The sequence below is a fragment of the Ursus maritimus genome, unplaced genomic scaffold, assembly GCF_017311325.1.
Source record: "Ursus maritimus isolate PB19 unplaced genomic scaffold, ASM1731132v1 scaffold_7, whole genome shotgun sequence".
In the NCBI taxonomy this organism is placed as follows: Eukaryota; Metazoa; Chordata; class Mammalia; order Carnivora; family Ursidae; genus Ursus; species Ursus maritimus.
Genome location: NW_024426885.1, coordinates 79,381,600 through 79,396,105, shown reverse-complemented (window position 1 = coordinate 79,396,105; position 14,506 = coordinate 79,381,600). Strand labels below are relative to the sequence as shown.

Below are 14,506 nucleotides of genomic sequence, written 5' to 3'. Positions count from 1 at the left end.
TGTACAATTAGATAAATAAAGAAGTTTACCATTGGTTCTAGAATTGACACAAATCAATGAAAATAATGGCTGTAAAAACATTCAATGTGATAAAGGGAGCATTCAAAACTAATGAGAAAGGACAAACTATTTAACAAATAATTTGAGGAAATTTGGCTAGCTCTGGTAGAAAGAGAGGAAGGAAGGAAGGAAGGAAGGAAGGAAGGAAGGAAGGAAGGAAGGAAGGGAGGGAGGAAGGAAAGAAGGAAGGAAGGAAGGAAGGAAGGAAGGAAGGAAGGAAGGAAGGAAGGAAGGAAATCAAATGTGATTCTATCCTTATACCATGCATTACAATAATTTCCAGATGGATTAAATGGGTAAATATAAACAAATATCCATCCCCCCCAAAAAACAGAGGAAAATATAAATATTTAAAACTCTCAGAAAGAAAAGACTAAAAGTTTACAGATCAATTATTAAAACACTACTATAAAATGATTTATAGTAAAAGTGTATTATCTGCTTAGCAGTGAGTCTGCTTCTCCCTCTCCGCCTCTCTCCCCTACTCATGCTTTCTCTCTCTCTGTCTCAAACGAATAAATAAAAAATCTTAAAAAACAAAGTTAGAATTATATCATTTAAGAATTATAAATTATACAGCTTGAAGTCCTGTCTCTGTTCCCTCCTAGTCTCTCCCTTCCATTACAAGGAAACTACTCCCATATTTTACAATTTTTATTATTTTATTATTTTATTACTTATATGGTCTTAAAAATTATGGTATTACTCCCATATATTTATACTTTGACTTTATGTTTTCATAAAAATATGGTAATGTTCTCTTAGTTTTTAAATTACAGTATATTGTATATAGTCATTTAGAAATTTCCCCATTACATATTTAATATCTTTCCATGTTGATATGCACAGATCCAGTTCACCCACATTCACTACTGTACACTCTTCCATTTAATGAATCTATGAATTTATTTGTCCATTTCCCCACTGATAGACATCGAGGTGCTTTAAATTTTTACTATTGCAACCACTTAGTAAGTATCCTTGCATGCGTCTCTTTTACGCTTACATAAGCATTTTCACAAGGCATATGTTAAAATGCATTAAGACTGAGTTGTGAGTTCAAGGGAATATATTGCACATATGTTTTCTGTACCCTCTTTTAAATAATTAATAATTTGAAAATTAATAAAAAGAGAAATATTATGCAGAGTACCTTAAAACCAATTGATGAAGTGTTGCCATGATTAAAATAGGTGGATCCAGGTTGGGATGGGGGTGAGATTGGAAAACCTACTTGGTGACAGAGCCTCAAGGAGGTGACCAGACCACCTATAGAGCCAGAGCCCTGCCCGCTCTGTCTGCACACGTTGCCTGGAAGCAAAGAGCCCCTGAGGGGGGACAGGGAGCTGTCAGGTCGTTGTGGTGGTGTTGAGTTAGAGACCATTCCTCTAACTTCCCAGCACCAAGCGCTGGTGTGATTCTAGAACGTGGGGGCGGGGCAATCTCCGCAACCCCTCTCCACCCTCACCAAATGACAGACTGAATTTCCTGTCCAGCTGCTGGAAATCAGGGCAAGCTGTCATACTTTATTTGATTAAAAAAGCAAATAACCACCATGAGATAGGACTTCCCAGCCACTAGATGGCTATTATCAACAAACAAACAAACAAACAAACAAAAGCAAAACATACCAGAAAGTAACACATGCGGGAGAGGACGCAGAGAAGTTGGGACCCTCGAGCACTGCTGGCGGGAGCCTAGGCAGCCTGGGGGCCGCGTGGTGGGCGCATGGTCGCCACATGGTTACCACGTGACCCAGCCATCCCTCTTCTGGGCACGTACCCAGAAGAGAAAGCGGGGACTCGCGTAGATGTGCGTACACCCAGGTGCACGGTAGCCTGAAGCACAAGAGCCGAAAGGCAGAAGCACCTCGCTTCCGTGACACGTGAAGACGTAAACCCGCGGTGTCCGCAGACCTTGGAAAGTCACAGAGCCGCAACACGGAGGGAAATGCTGCCGCAAGCGACCGCATGGATGGAAACTTGAAGACCTTAGGCTCAGGGAAAGAAACCAATCACGAAATCCGTAGGATTCCACGTAGACGACATATCTAGAGGAGTCGAATTCACAGAGACGGACGGAACAGGGGGTGCTGGGCACTGGCGGGAGGAAGGAGTGGGGGCTAGGGTTTGGCGCAGACAGAGCTGTAGGTAGGGAAGATCAAAGATTGCAAAAGGTGGATGGCCGTGATGGTGACAGGACAAAGGTGACGTACTTGATGCGACAGAACGGTGCACCTAAAAATGGTAACTTGTATGTCTATTTTACCACCATTTCTTACAAAAGGAAAGAAGAAGAAATTGCTATTTCTTGCAAAAGGGGGAGAAGGCCATTTACAAATCTATGAGAGTGAGGTCCCCTCTTTCACTCTATTTCCTTTCTACTTAACATCCTATGTAACCGAAACGGCCAAAAAAGAGGAACAAAATACCCACACAAATCAATATATATAAACATGTTTTGCCTAGTAAGTAATCAAAATATAGACACCCGTGTACAGATGTGTATATATATATATGCACGTGTGTGTAAATATATACTTTATATACAAGTATGTATAAATAGTATATACTTATATGTATACAAGCATGTTCTGCTTCATGAGTAAACAAAAGTGTGCAGGTTAAAAACTGCAGTGAAATGCAAATTAGCAACTTTTAAAAAATTAGTAAATTCTAAAAAGAGATCAAAAGTGACAGAAGTTAAGATTTTCACGGGCTCTTTGTATCGTGGCCTGGCAGTGTGTATCAAATGTGGTTTCCGAAGCATGTTTTTTGATTCAATAATCACACTTCTAAGAATCTGGCTCAAAGGAATAATCAAGGAGGCAGACAATGATTTATTTGTAAGATGTGTGTTTCCAGTATTAGTTATAAAAGACAAAAACTGGAAACAACCTCAGTCAACACAAACAGGAAGTGTTTGAATAAATTCCAATATATCAAAACAGTGGCATTTAATGCCGTCACTTGAAAAGGTGCTTTCCAAGCACATTTGCCTACTGGGAATAATTCTTATGATATGCTGTTAAGAGAGGAAACCTGAAATATGTAACATTCAGACCGAATATATGATGATCTCCATTCTTTTAAAACATACGGTGTGTATAATGTGCACGTACGTGTGGGCGTAGACGAAGACCAAAGGAAACATACTGAAATCTCAACAAGCTTCTCACGGTGGTGGGATTTTGAGCGATTTTTATACTTTCTCGGTTTTTTTTCTTCTTCTCTGTTTTATACTTTATCTGTAGCTTTACGATGGGTAAACAGGCAGCCAATTGAAGTTTTAAGGTGCTTCAGAGGGCGAAACTGGGACCAGGAGCAGCAGGAGAGCACGTGAAGCTAGTAATATCAGGATAGGCCCTCCAACAAGCAGAAATTTCCAACGTGGAGCAGATCTCTGGGGCCTTCTCTCTGCCATCCTGGGGAATGTCCCAGCAGAGGCTGGGTGACCACCAACTGGAGTATTCCCCAGCGGGCTTCCCAGGCCTGGCTGACACCGGCCCTCTGGGGGAGGGGGAGGTGGTAGAATGCAGATTCCTGGGCACACACCTCCATCTACCTGGATTGATGCTCCAGGGCAGAGGTCTGGGAATTCGCATTTGCTTTGAAGTTCCCCAAGGCCTTCAGAGGTCACAGTGAGATAATTTCTGCACTTGGGAATCCTCGGATTAGAAGATTTAAGGCTGCTTCCAATGTGGGATCTCAGAGCAAATTCTGAGACTAGAGATCATCTGACTATTTGCATTATAAAATCCAAGACAGTAAGGGGGGAAGTGAGCGGGATGGGGTGGGAGGGAGGATGGAGTCACTTGAAGATCAGCCTTGCCCGCTGTTTAGTTATTGGGCAGTTCGCCTCTGGTCTGGGGGGGCCTCACACTGTAACCTGCAGGAGAGAATGTTCGTGTTCTCAGAAAATACATACTGAGTATTTAGCAGTCAAGGGGCATTTTGTCCACGATGAACTCTCGGATGGTTCAGAAGAAAAAAAAATTAAATAAGGCCAACAGATAGGTGATAGGTATATAGATACATAGATAAATGGATGGATGATAGCTAATTGATAGACAGATGATAGATAGCTAAATGGATGGATGGAAGGGCGAGGGGGAGTATACAAAAGGAACTAAACTAGAAACTTAGGTGAAAGATAAAGGGGGGTCTTTGTCTTAGTTTTGCCTCATTTCTGTAAGCTTGAAATTATATTCAAGTAAAATGTGACCCCACAAAAAAAGAGAATTAAAAGGCATATCAAACACAGTAGTAGTCATCTCTGGGGCACGAATCTAGATCAGCAGGCCTGCTTTTCCATCCGTTCATTTATTCCACCAACACCGACCCAGGGCCCTTCGTTCAAAACATGTGGGCAAGATCAGGAATCAAAACGGTGTCCTGCCCTCACCACAGTCCTGTTCGAGTTAGGCGAACACAGAATGCAGCTCTGGGGCCCTGGGACTGAACTAGAATCTCTGCAGAAGGGCCGGAACCAGATAACATAGGGTTCCGGGGTGCTGCTTTAAGCACTAATGCCGTGTTGCTTTTCCAAATACGGGCTGTGACTCAGACGTGGTTTGTGAGAGCAATTTAGTGAGCCAAAAAGTGTTGTTGATTTTTTTTTAATTAAAATAACAGAAAGAGAAAGATCGAGAATGCTGACACATGGTGAAGAGTGGCCATAATTTCGTAATACATTGGCTTCCGTGCCCTGGGTCACTATGTAAGCCGGGTTTCATCCAGAAAAGCACTGCCCTGAAATATGGTCCGTGAAGTGCGTCCCTGCTCTCATCCTGTTTAGCCCCCACGCCCGACAGTTCTCCCTGCGTCCAAACCTGGAGGGACCGGGAGGCTGGGGCAGGTCGACCGCCCTGAGAAGGGACAGGCTGTTCTGGGGCTCCCTGGGCACCTCCCCACCGTGATGCCCTCCTGGCAGCACCCAGGGTTGTCCTCTCCCACAGATGGCAACGGCTGCAGCACGTGGGCCAGCCTCTCCTCTGATAGACGCGGCCCAGCTCAGCACACGGTCTCTGCCCGCGCTCCGTGCCAGAGGGCGGCGCGTCACACAGAAAGGGACGGCGTCTCTATGGGCCAGGGTGCTTTTGGAGGGAACGAGAACGGAAGGCATAGTGCAACCAATGCTCCGGGCCAAAGTGCCGGGTGTTGGAGTCAGGCCCCTCGTGTCAGATGGAAATCTTTTGCAACCCCTGCTTTTCTGCCCCCTGTGGGAGATAACAGATGTCTGACATCACAATGGAAGAGGATGGGGCGCACACCAACCCCCATGAAATAAGCTGAGAAATCCTCCCCAGCTCTCTGGGGACCCGAGGGCCTGCTAAGCTGACCAGAGCAAGGCTGTCCCTGTGCTTTGCCTGTGAGCTGCCTGGAAGGTTTGCTGACACTAAGAAGAGAAATCCAAGGCTAGAGGTGGCATCAGTGGCCATGGCTGGGGAGTCTCGAACCATGTAGAAAGCAGAGATGCACCCTGGAGGCCTGAGAAATGCTTTCCTCTCCATCTCACGGCAAAAGGAGTGTCTCCCCAGGAACCGAAAATGGAATTACTCAAATGAAAAACTGCCGACCTTACCAAGACAATTCCTTTCCTGACCCGAGCCTGGGAAGCGCCGCCCGTGAACCCCCAAAAATGAAGTGGTTCATCAGAAGAGGACAGAAGTAGATACTCTCAGATTTACTCAGCGACATTTCACAGCCCTAGAAGCCAAGCCTTCACCTCAAACCAGAGCACTGAAATGCTTGATTCAGTGCCGTTGTGGTAGAAAGGCCCTCTATCAAAGGCGGGCTCCAATACCGCAAGCCAAAGATAAATAACAGAGGAAATCATTGAGACCGTGACCTCTTGGTGACCTCTTAGAGCTAAATCTTTGCTAGACCTCAGAATATCAAACAGGCCACCCGCCCGCCCAGAGCAGTCTATGTACGAACGGCATGGGAGCCACCTCGGCGTGCAGAAACCTGGCTTTCTAGAAGCTTGAGAAGAGACGCTCCAAAGGCATTTCTTGTTTTATTCCCCCCAAAACAAGAAGTTGGTGTTTAGGTGAAGAAACCCTTCTGGGAAATGAGCTCATTCTTGGGGGCTCCACTGGGGTCATCAGGAAAGGTGTTTGCTCGGGAGTCAGGATGGCACCTACCCTCTGTCCAGTGGGGAGACATTAATTAGTATTTGAAAAATGGGGTCACTCACTAACTAGCAAAAAACGCCCTGGCAGGACCTCACAAGGGCCGCCTCATCCCGTCGAACCAGACTCATGGTGGGGGGAGCACCAAGCAAGTCAATGCATGGGTTCCTCTCTCAGGACAGTGTCGTGGCACACGAAGGAGACTCCTGGCCCCCCGTGTTTAGTTTCCTCAGAACCCTTGAGGCACAAGACAGCAACTGAGGCTGAAGGAAACCAGTGTCTGACAAGCAAGGCTTGGCCTCTACATTGCCGTTGGAGCGTCTGACCTAAAGACTAAGGCGAAGCCGGCTAAGTCCTCAGAGCAAAGGGGTGGAGAGAAGCCAGAAGACAAAATCTGACCCTCAGTTGGATAGAAAGGAGATCCTGACAACGGGAGGGGTCAGACAGGTCTAACTGGCATCTCTTAGTGGAAGACTCACCAAGGAGTACAAAGGTCAATTGATAGAGATTGTATATGTAGAAACAGACGTCATTGTCTGTTGGGCTCCTCTCTCCTCTTGTCAGAGAGGTCATCTCCGTCCCAGAATCTAAAAATGGCCTCAGAGTTCGGAAGGCTTCTGTCCTCAGCTGGCTTAGGGAACTCTTCTCAGTCCTTCACCAGAAATATGAAGGATTTTAGTGAGGTAAGTGGATTTCAGAATTTGGTTTATCATAGGATGTTGTGTTCAAACAATTTCTATTACATGTAAATAAGTTAACCAGTTACAGGAAAAGCAACTCTCCAGGTTGAAACAGGCCTCCCCTGGGTTCCTCCCAGAGGCCCTCACTGCACGGTTTAAACCATGAATAAGGGGGGATTTCTCAGGCCCTCCCAGCCTGGCTCTGGAACTCTGACCTGTTACAAACGTCCCACAAACACTCATGGCTTCTGTCCTTGGCCCATTGAGGGGCAGTCATCCACATAGTGTATCTGACCCAGCGAACCCTGAGTCCCCTGTTTCAGGACACACCCTCAAGGAGTGAGCTAGGCCAGGCCCTGGTTTGATGATGGGTGAGAATGACAACCCAGACTTGGCTAATGTCACCATCACTTTGGTTTTCTGCCACAGCATCCAACAAGCCGTGAAAAAATTAGGAAATTGAGGAAGAAAAAAAAAAAACTAATAAAATGCTTTCATGCACAGGACCTTAGTTTAGTACCCTAATCCTATTTACATATACAGAGTCCACTCTCACGAATCCCATCGTAAATACTCCTTTATTCAGAGAACTGTCAATTCATACCCATTCTTTGTCAATGTCAAACTAGGGTCTTATGCATGAAAACATTTTATTCAATTTCACAATTACCAAATATTTTTTCAAGTGGCTCAAGAAGTCTGATGTATTTGATTCACCTGGAGTTTGCGGTATATTGCTTTTTCTCCCAAGATGGTATGCCTTCCTGAATTTCACTAATCTTTTATCATAGCTCCCAACGATTTGCTGACTCTAGCGGATATCTGTCAGTTATCTTCCTGATATCCACTGTCTTTCCCTCCAAAGTGTTCGCTTGGGTACCCTTGCTTTTCCTGTCCTGAGTCTGAATTGTCTAGAGCGGGTTGCATGCTCTGTCCAGAATGAAGATGGGATTACCCCCAGGCTGGAGCTTGTGAGAGCTTCCCATGGGCTTGGCCACACAACTGGCAAAGTTAGGGGTAGGATACACATGAAATGAACTCCTTCTATCAGATTGAGGCTCAGGGCCTTGCAGGAGTTTCCCACCAGACTTAAATTTGAGACGGTCGGCCCCTGGAGCCACCATAGTTGTGCCACCATGTGGACAAGCGTAGAGCTGGCAGGACCCCCACGGGAAGGACAAGAATGAAGCCAACACAGAGGAAGGTGGAGCCAGGACGAGGAGATAAAATCCTGACCCAAAGACTTCATTTGAGCTCTGAATCCTGCCCTGGCCTTTTAAATTGTATGACTCGATAAATTCTCATTTGGTTTACACCAACCTGACTCAGTTTATTTAAGTCACTTATAAGAGAATGAGTTCCAATTTATGCCGTGATTGTGGAGCTCTTCCTAGGAGGGAAGAATGTTTGCTGCTTCTGATTTCTGTAGGTTTAGGCCACGAACAATACTGTGGTGATAGCAGCGGTGGGAAGAGTAGTCAATCCTACTTAACCAGGACTTTTCCCCAGGCACTATGCTTACAGCTTTACACACATCATCTCATTGGCACTCTCTCTCTCCTTTTTTTTAGATTTTTAAATTTTATTTGTTTATTTTAGGGAAAGAGAGAGAGTGAGTCTTCGTGGGCAGGGGAGGGACAGAGGGAGAGAGAATCTGAAGCAGACTCTGCGATGAGGGCAGAGCCGGACCTGGGGCTCGATCCCATGACCTCGAGATCACAACCTGAGCCAAAACCAAGAGTTGAATACTTAACAGACTGAGTCACCCAGCCCCTCATTGGTACTCTTATCTCCATTTTACAGATAAGAAAACAAATGACTAATGTCACAATAGCTTGAAAGTGTCAGTGATGGAATCTAAACCCCAGCGTGCCTGATCCCATAGCCATGACCAGCTATTATGTGGTAAGCGCCATGTGGGCACCAGGGACAAAAGTGACATATGTTGTCCTTGTCCTTCAAAGACTTTCATTCCAGTGAGAGAGAGAGATACAACATGTGAGAGCCATGGAGTCAACGCTCTCCCAACCCCAGTCCCATTATGACCTTATCTGACAATGACAATTACTTTGTTTCTCAACCAGGCATAGTACCATATTCCTGAAGCAGGGGAGGGCATTTGGAAATATATGGAACGTTTTCTGGTTGTCACAATGACTAGTTGGTGGGGACGCACCTGGAATTTAGTGGACGCAGGCCAGGGACGTCAAATGGTCTGAAAGGTGCAGGACAGTCCTGCCTGACAAAGGATAGTCACATCAAAGTGCCAACAGTGCCACCACTGAGAGACCCTCAAGGGTAAAGTTAGATATTGAAATAATCCACCCCAGAACTGATGGCAAATGTGCAAAGAGAAGATATCCATTGGTGTTGCTTTACTAGAAAAAATAAAAATAAAGTTCCAAAGTCTATGAAAAGCACTTAATAAAACATGGTGCCATTTCCAGCACATCCCACTGCCAAACATTCATAGAAACTTTACTGCTTATAAGCAAATCTTACACCAAAGTTTCTCCCTATGATTATAAGCCCATAGAATTTCATTTCCTTCCCAAGATACTTAAGATCCAAGTTTTTCTTGGGGCGCCTGGGGGGCTCAGTCGGTTGAGCGTCTGCCTTCGGGTCAGGTCATGGTCCCAGAGTCCTGGGATCAAGCCCTGTGTCAGGCTCGCTGATCAGCAGAGAGCCTGCTTCTCCCTCTTCCTTTGCCCTTCCCCTGGCTTGTGCTCTCTCTCTTTCTCTCTAAAATCAATGAATAAAAATTTTTTTAAAAGATTCACATCTCTCTCTCATCCTTTCCAAGTGAGCCCCTTGTGAGGATACTGGATCGTGTCTACTTTTCCCGGTCTCCATACCCAGATTCTCTATTTCCCTTCTCTTCCCCCCTTTTTCTCATGCCCCCTTTCCATTATTGGTCATCTTTTTAAAAATGTACTGATACCCCAGATGTGAAGGTCTGACTGTATCATGCACATTTCTGCAGTCTGTGGGTGACATGAGCTTCCTAGTTGGGTTTAGAGTGGATATCACCAGTGTTTCCTCCAGGAACCCAACCACTCCACCCAACAGAGCATTGCTTCTATGCTGCTTCTTGGGTTTGCCACAACGTATCCTCAAATATCAGCCCAACTGCCAGGGTCCTCACCTGATGATCTTCGTAAGTCATTAAAAATAGAATTTGTGGCACATTGGTGTGGCATTCTGAAAAGTGGGCACTGACACGAGATTAGACGCAGAAGGGAAGTACCTGAGAATGATAGAGTGCAGGGAGTGGATGCAGGTGTCGAGAGCTTCCAAACCTCGATGCAGGTCCGATTCCTGTGAAAGGAGAGAAGGAGGAGGAGGATGGGACAGGAAGAGCCAGAAAGCACAACGTTGAGATGATGGCAGGCTGGCCGTTTGAGCACCGGGGCAAAGATCCCCCATGAGGGAAGAAACGTCGTGGGCAGAAGTGGCCCAGCTCTTGGGCCCCCGGTCTGCTGGGCACTAGCAAGCTACCTTCCCCGAGCAGCTTCTGGCGGCCACACATGGTGGTGTGGGTGTTTTCAAAGTGGAAGTCATTCATCATAGTGTGTGTGTGTGTGTGTGTGTGTGTGTGTGTGTGTGTGTGTGTGTGTTTAAAAGAATGAAAATTGCCTTGGAAATTAAGGTCTGAACTGTGACATGATAAAACCATGATAAGACTGGAATCGGATCTTTCTGTCTGGGAGACCAAGCCTCACCCCCAACTTCAGGGCCCTTGGCCTGGCTGACCGCTTTCCAAAGGAATGGACCTGGAAATGCCAGGACTGCAAAGTATTCTGGGATGGCTGGGCACCCAACATGCTGCGTTAATCGCAGAGGGAAGAAAGTCCTCTGTTTTGGCCAGAAACCAGGGGAGTTATTTTGGGAGTAGCCCTCCTCGATGACCCAGAGGTCCAAAGCTCTGAAGAATCCAAGCCTGGAGAGCTATTTCCATGCCCTACCGTTCTTTCCCCATCCGGCTCTCCGCATAAATCTGCTACAAACCCAGCATTCACCTTCTCAGGGAAGCTGGCAGAGAAGCAGATCACTGTCATTAGAGAGAGTGAGCTTTCCTGGGAAGCGACTTTGCCTGCCTCTCCGAGGGTCCTCATGACTCACAGTCTTCAGCCTGGTAAAAAAGCACGCAGACGTTACCTATCCAGACCCAGTCTGAGCAGCCCGTCTTCTGCCAGTTGAGTACCCCAGAGAAGAAAGCCTCAGAAATGACCGTCATGTCTACAATGTTTATGATGCTTACTCCATGAATGTCTCTAACACGAGCTCGCAGCTGCTGGGGAGAGGAAGGGAGAGGGATTCCAAGAAAAGTAATGCATGATGCTAGTCCGGCAGGGAGGGCTGCCGAATCCTGCTCGGGTCACCGGTGAGCACACCCAGCCTTCCTCCGGCTCCAAGGTACGCCAGCTGCAATGACTGACCCTAACTATGCTGTTCGGCACGATCTCAGCTTCTGATTAGAACAACCCTATCAGGAAGGTACTCCCATATTCCTTCTGGGACAGATGAGGACCCCCGGGCTCAGGGTGCTAACGTAATTTGCTTAAACTACCCCAGACAGCAACTGCCATTCTGACTCCAGAGCCGATACCCTACCCACACCTTCCTATCATCTAGTCTCTGTGATCAGGGCAGATCCAGTTTTGGGGAGCCAGAAGCTTATACGTTGGGGGGGGTCAGCCCTCATTAAAATGAAAATAAATTTAGAAGGGGCCCTCGCAAACAAGGAAGCCTGAAGCCTAAGCTTCATTCTCTTGCCGGTAAATCCACTTTTGATTGTGATACTGTTATTGCCAACAGTATTAATAGGAAGAAGAATAACCCTTTGTCAAATCCAAATGTAGGAAAACAGGGCTGGTTTAGGATTTTAGAACTGCCTTTGATGAACAACATGGTTCTAGGCCCTCGGAGACCTGGTGTGCCCCCCCTTCCCACTTGCACATGATTTTTCTGCCTCTGACTCCTCTCCCACCTGCTCTAACCCCTAATTCTCTTCGTGGCATCTCTGCCTCTCACTTTCGACTTTTTAATAATTATTATATTTCCAGCTAACATTCCTACATGTGCCAGGCATTGTGCTGAGCTTTGCTCTCACTGCCTCGTAAAAAACCTTGTACCATTGCCACTTCTCAGCTGAAGGGGCTGGGGCTCTGGGAGATGAAGCAGTTTGTCTCTGGAATACGCACCCTTAACCACCACACTGCAGGCCTTCGAGCAGCCCAGGTAAATCAGACATGAGCACAAGAAAACTTCACATAGTCCAGAATAAAGTATAATAATTACAATGCCTTTTTAAAAAAGATTTTATTTATTTATTTGAAAGAGAGAGCCCGAGCAGAGGGAGGGACAGAGGGAGAGGGAGAGGGAGGATCTCAAGCAGACAACCTGCTGAGCGAGGAGCCCAACTCGGGGCTCGACCCCATGACCTTGAGATCATGACCTGCGTGGAAATCAAAAGTCGGGCTTAACTGACTGAGCCACCCAGGCGCCCCGCAATGTCTTGATAAAGCATCCAATATCAAGGCTAGATGGTGTGTAAGTCACAGACTTAATACTTAGGTCAGAATCCTTTCTTGACATATGCGAATAGTGCAAGAGCAAAAACGTATTTCAAGTCAAATCAGCAATTCTGAGACATAGAAGAGCTTGACAATGTGTGATTTAATGATAGAAAATACATTTTCCCCCTGGATTGCAAATTTCAAAGCCCAAAGAATAAGCTCAACTATGCCTCAATTCAAATACTACACTTTAGTAGTCATTATCAAACTGTGGGACCAGAAAGGTGTGCTACCCCTGAAAAACGAGTAGCCAACCAGCAAAGTTGTCTGAGGAAACCGGGAGGGGCGGTGATTGGTGTGTGTGTGTGTGTGTGTGTGTGTGTGTGTGTGTATGTGTGTGTGTAAAATGAGCTGGTCAGACTGGCTTGTCAGTCTTCTTCCTGGGGCTGAGGGGACAGTGCCTACCTGAGTCACCTTCCTTGAACTTCAGTGTTTGAAAGAACTTCAGAATTTACCTAGTTCAACCCTTCATTTACAGATGAGGATAGTGGGACCCTGGATACCAAAGGTCACCGAGCTAATGAGCATCGTTCATTAGCAAACTGATCGAACACAGATGAATAGAGAACTTTCCACCGCACCACGCTGCTCTGTGGCTAAGACAGGCGACCTGCACAGCACCAGGAATCCGGCAATTAAAAAACAGATTCTGTCTGTGCTGTAGACATGCACGGTTTCCACTGGTCTGGGCTCTGCCTGCCTATCCACAATCGCCTCCCACAGAGCCACAGTATGAACTCCTGGTCTTTGTATTTTCCGAAAATACTCACTACACACTCTTGTCTTAGCTCAGGCAGCTCTAACAGAATCCCATAATCTGGTGTCTTCTAAACAAACAAAGCCAAATTGCTTTCTCATGGTTCTGGATGCTGGCAGTCTGAGATCTGGGTGTCCATGGGGTTGGGGTGTGGTGAAAGCCTCTTCCAAGCTGCAAATTGCCGACTCCTTGTTGTACCCTCACGTGGTGGAAAGAGAGGAGCTACCTCTCTAGACCCTTCTTATCAGGGAACTAATCCCATTCATGAGGGCTCCCTCTACCTCCATGACCCAATTACCCTCCAAAGGCCCCCAGCTCCAAACATCATCCCACTCGGGATTAGATGTCGATATACGAATGTTGGGAGGGGAACATAATCACTCGGGCCATAGCAACTCTCATGGCTCTGGACATTGATACAAGCTCTTATCTCCATCTGGACTGCTCTTCTTCTCATTCGCCAACAGATGAGCTCCTTCATTTGTCAAGACTCAGAAACGTGACCTTCACAGGGAAGCTTCCAGTGAAGACCCCTCTTCATCCAGGAACAATGAGTTTGGTCCCTCTTCTCTTCGCTCAGTGCAGAGCTCTCAAGGCCTTGGGCACTTACCCCGATGTGTTTTGATTCTTGGTTAAATTGTGTTCCTTCCATCAACCTTCCATTAACATCAGAGATCCAATGTTGCTCATTTTTCTAAGCATCTAATGCCTAGCCTCTAGTGAGTATGGAAAAAAATGGTAACAGTAATAATTAACATCTAATCCCTACGATAATCCTGAAGGGAAAGCATGGTAAGGGTACATATACATTACCAGTGTTCAACAAGATTTCTTGATCTCCAGGTTAGGGGTGGCTATGTGACTCGCTTTGACTAATGACATTTAAGCAGAAGCAATCTCTGTCACCTCCACGTATAATCATCTTCCCCTGCAGTGGTGGACCCTTAAGCCTTGTCTTGGGCAGGCAAGGTCATAAGGTGGTGAAGGCTTAGTCACCCTCTGCTGACGCATGTTGGACATATAGGATGGGCGGGGAAGAAATCTCTGTTGCTTTGAATCACTGATATCTTATGTTTGCTACAGCAGTATAGCGAGGCAAATTCTCCTCTAACTCCTTCCCGTATCCTCTGATATATCCATTTCCTAATTCTACCTCAGCTGTTAGAGGTCACTCACAGCAACCTCTTGAGAGTTTTATCCATTAAGTATTTGTCTTTTCCTAAAAGCAATAAAGAATGTATTGTCCGTGTGTTCATTTTGCGATAAGGTTTTTTAAGTCATTAAAAGAGTTCTTTTT

General features: G+C 46.1%; 1 protein-coding gene across 1 annotated transcript in view; it reads left to right on the top strand.

Annotated features, from left to right (window-relative positions):
- The window catches only part of RNLS (renalase, FAD dependent amine oxidase), a 276,406-nt gene extending 262,711 nt beyond the window's left edge, over window positions 1-13,695 (top strand). The window contains exon 8 of the mRNA XM_040624702.1: window positions 13,677-13,695. Coding sequence (XP_040480636.1) covers window positions 13,677-13,680 — 4 coding nt within the window. The 3' untranslated portion in view covers window positions 13,681-13,695. The remainder of the gene's footprint in view (window positions 1-13,676) is intronic.
- The last annotated feature ends 811 nt before the right edge of the window (window positions 13,696-14,506 follow it).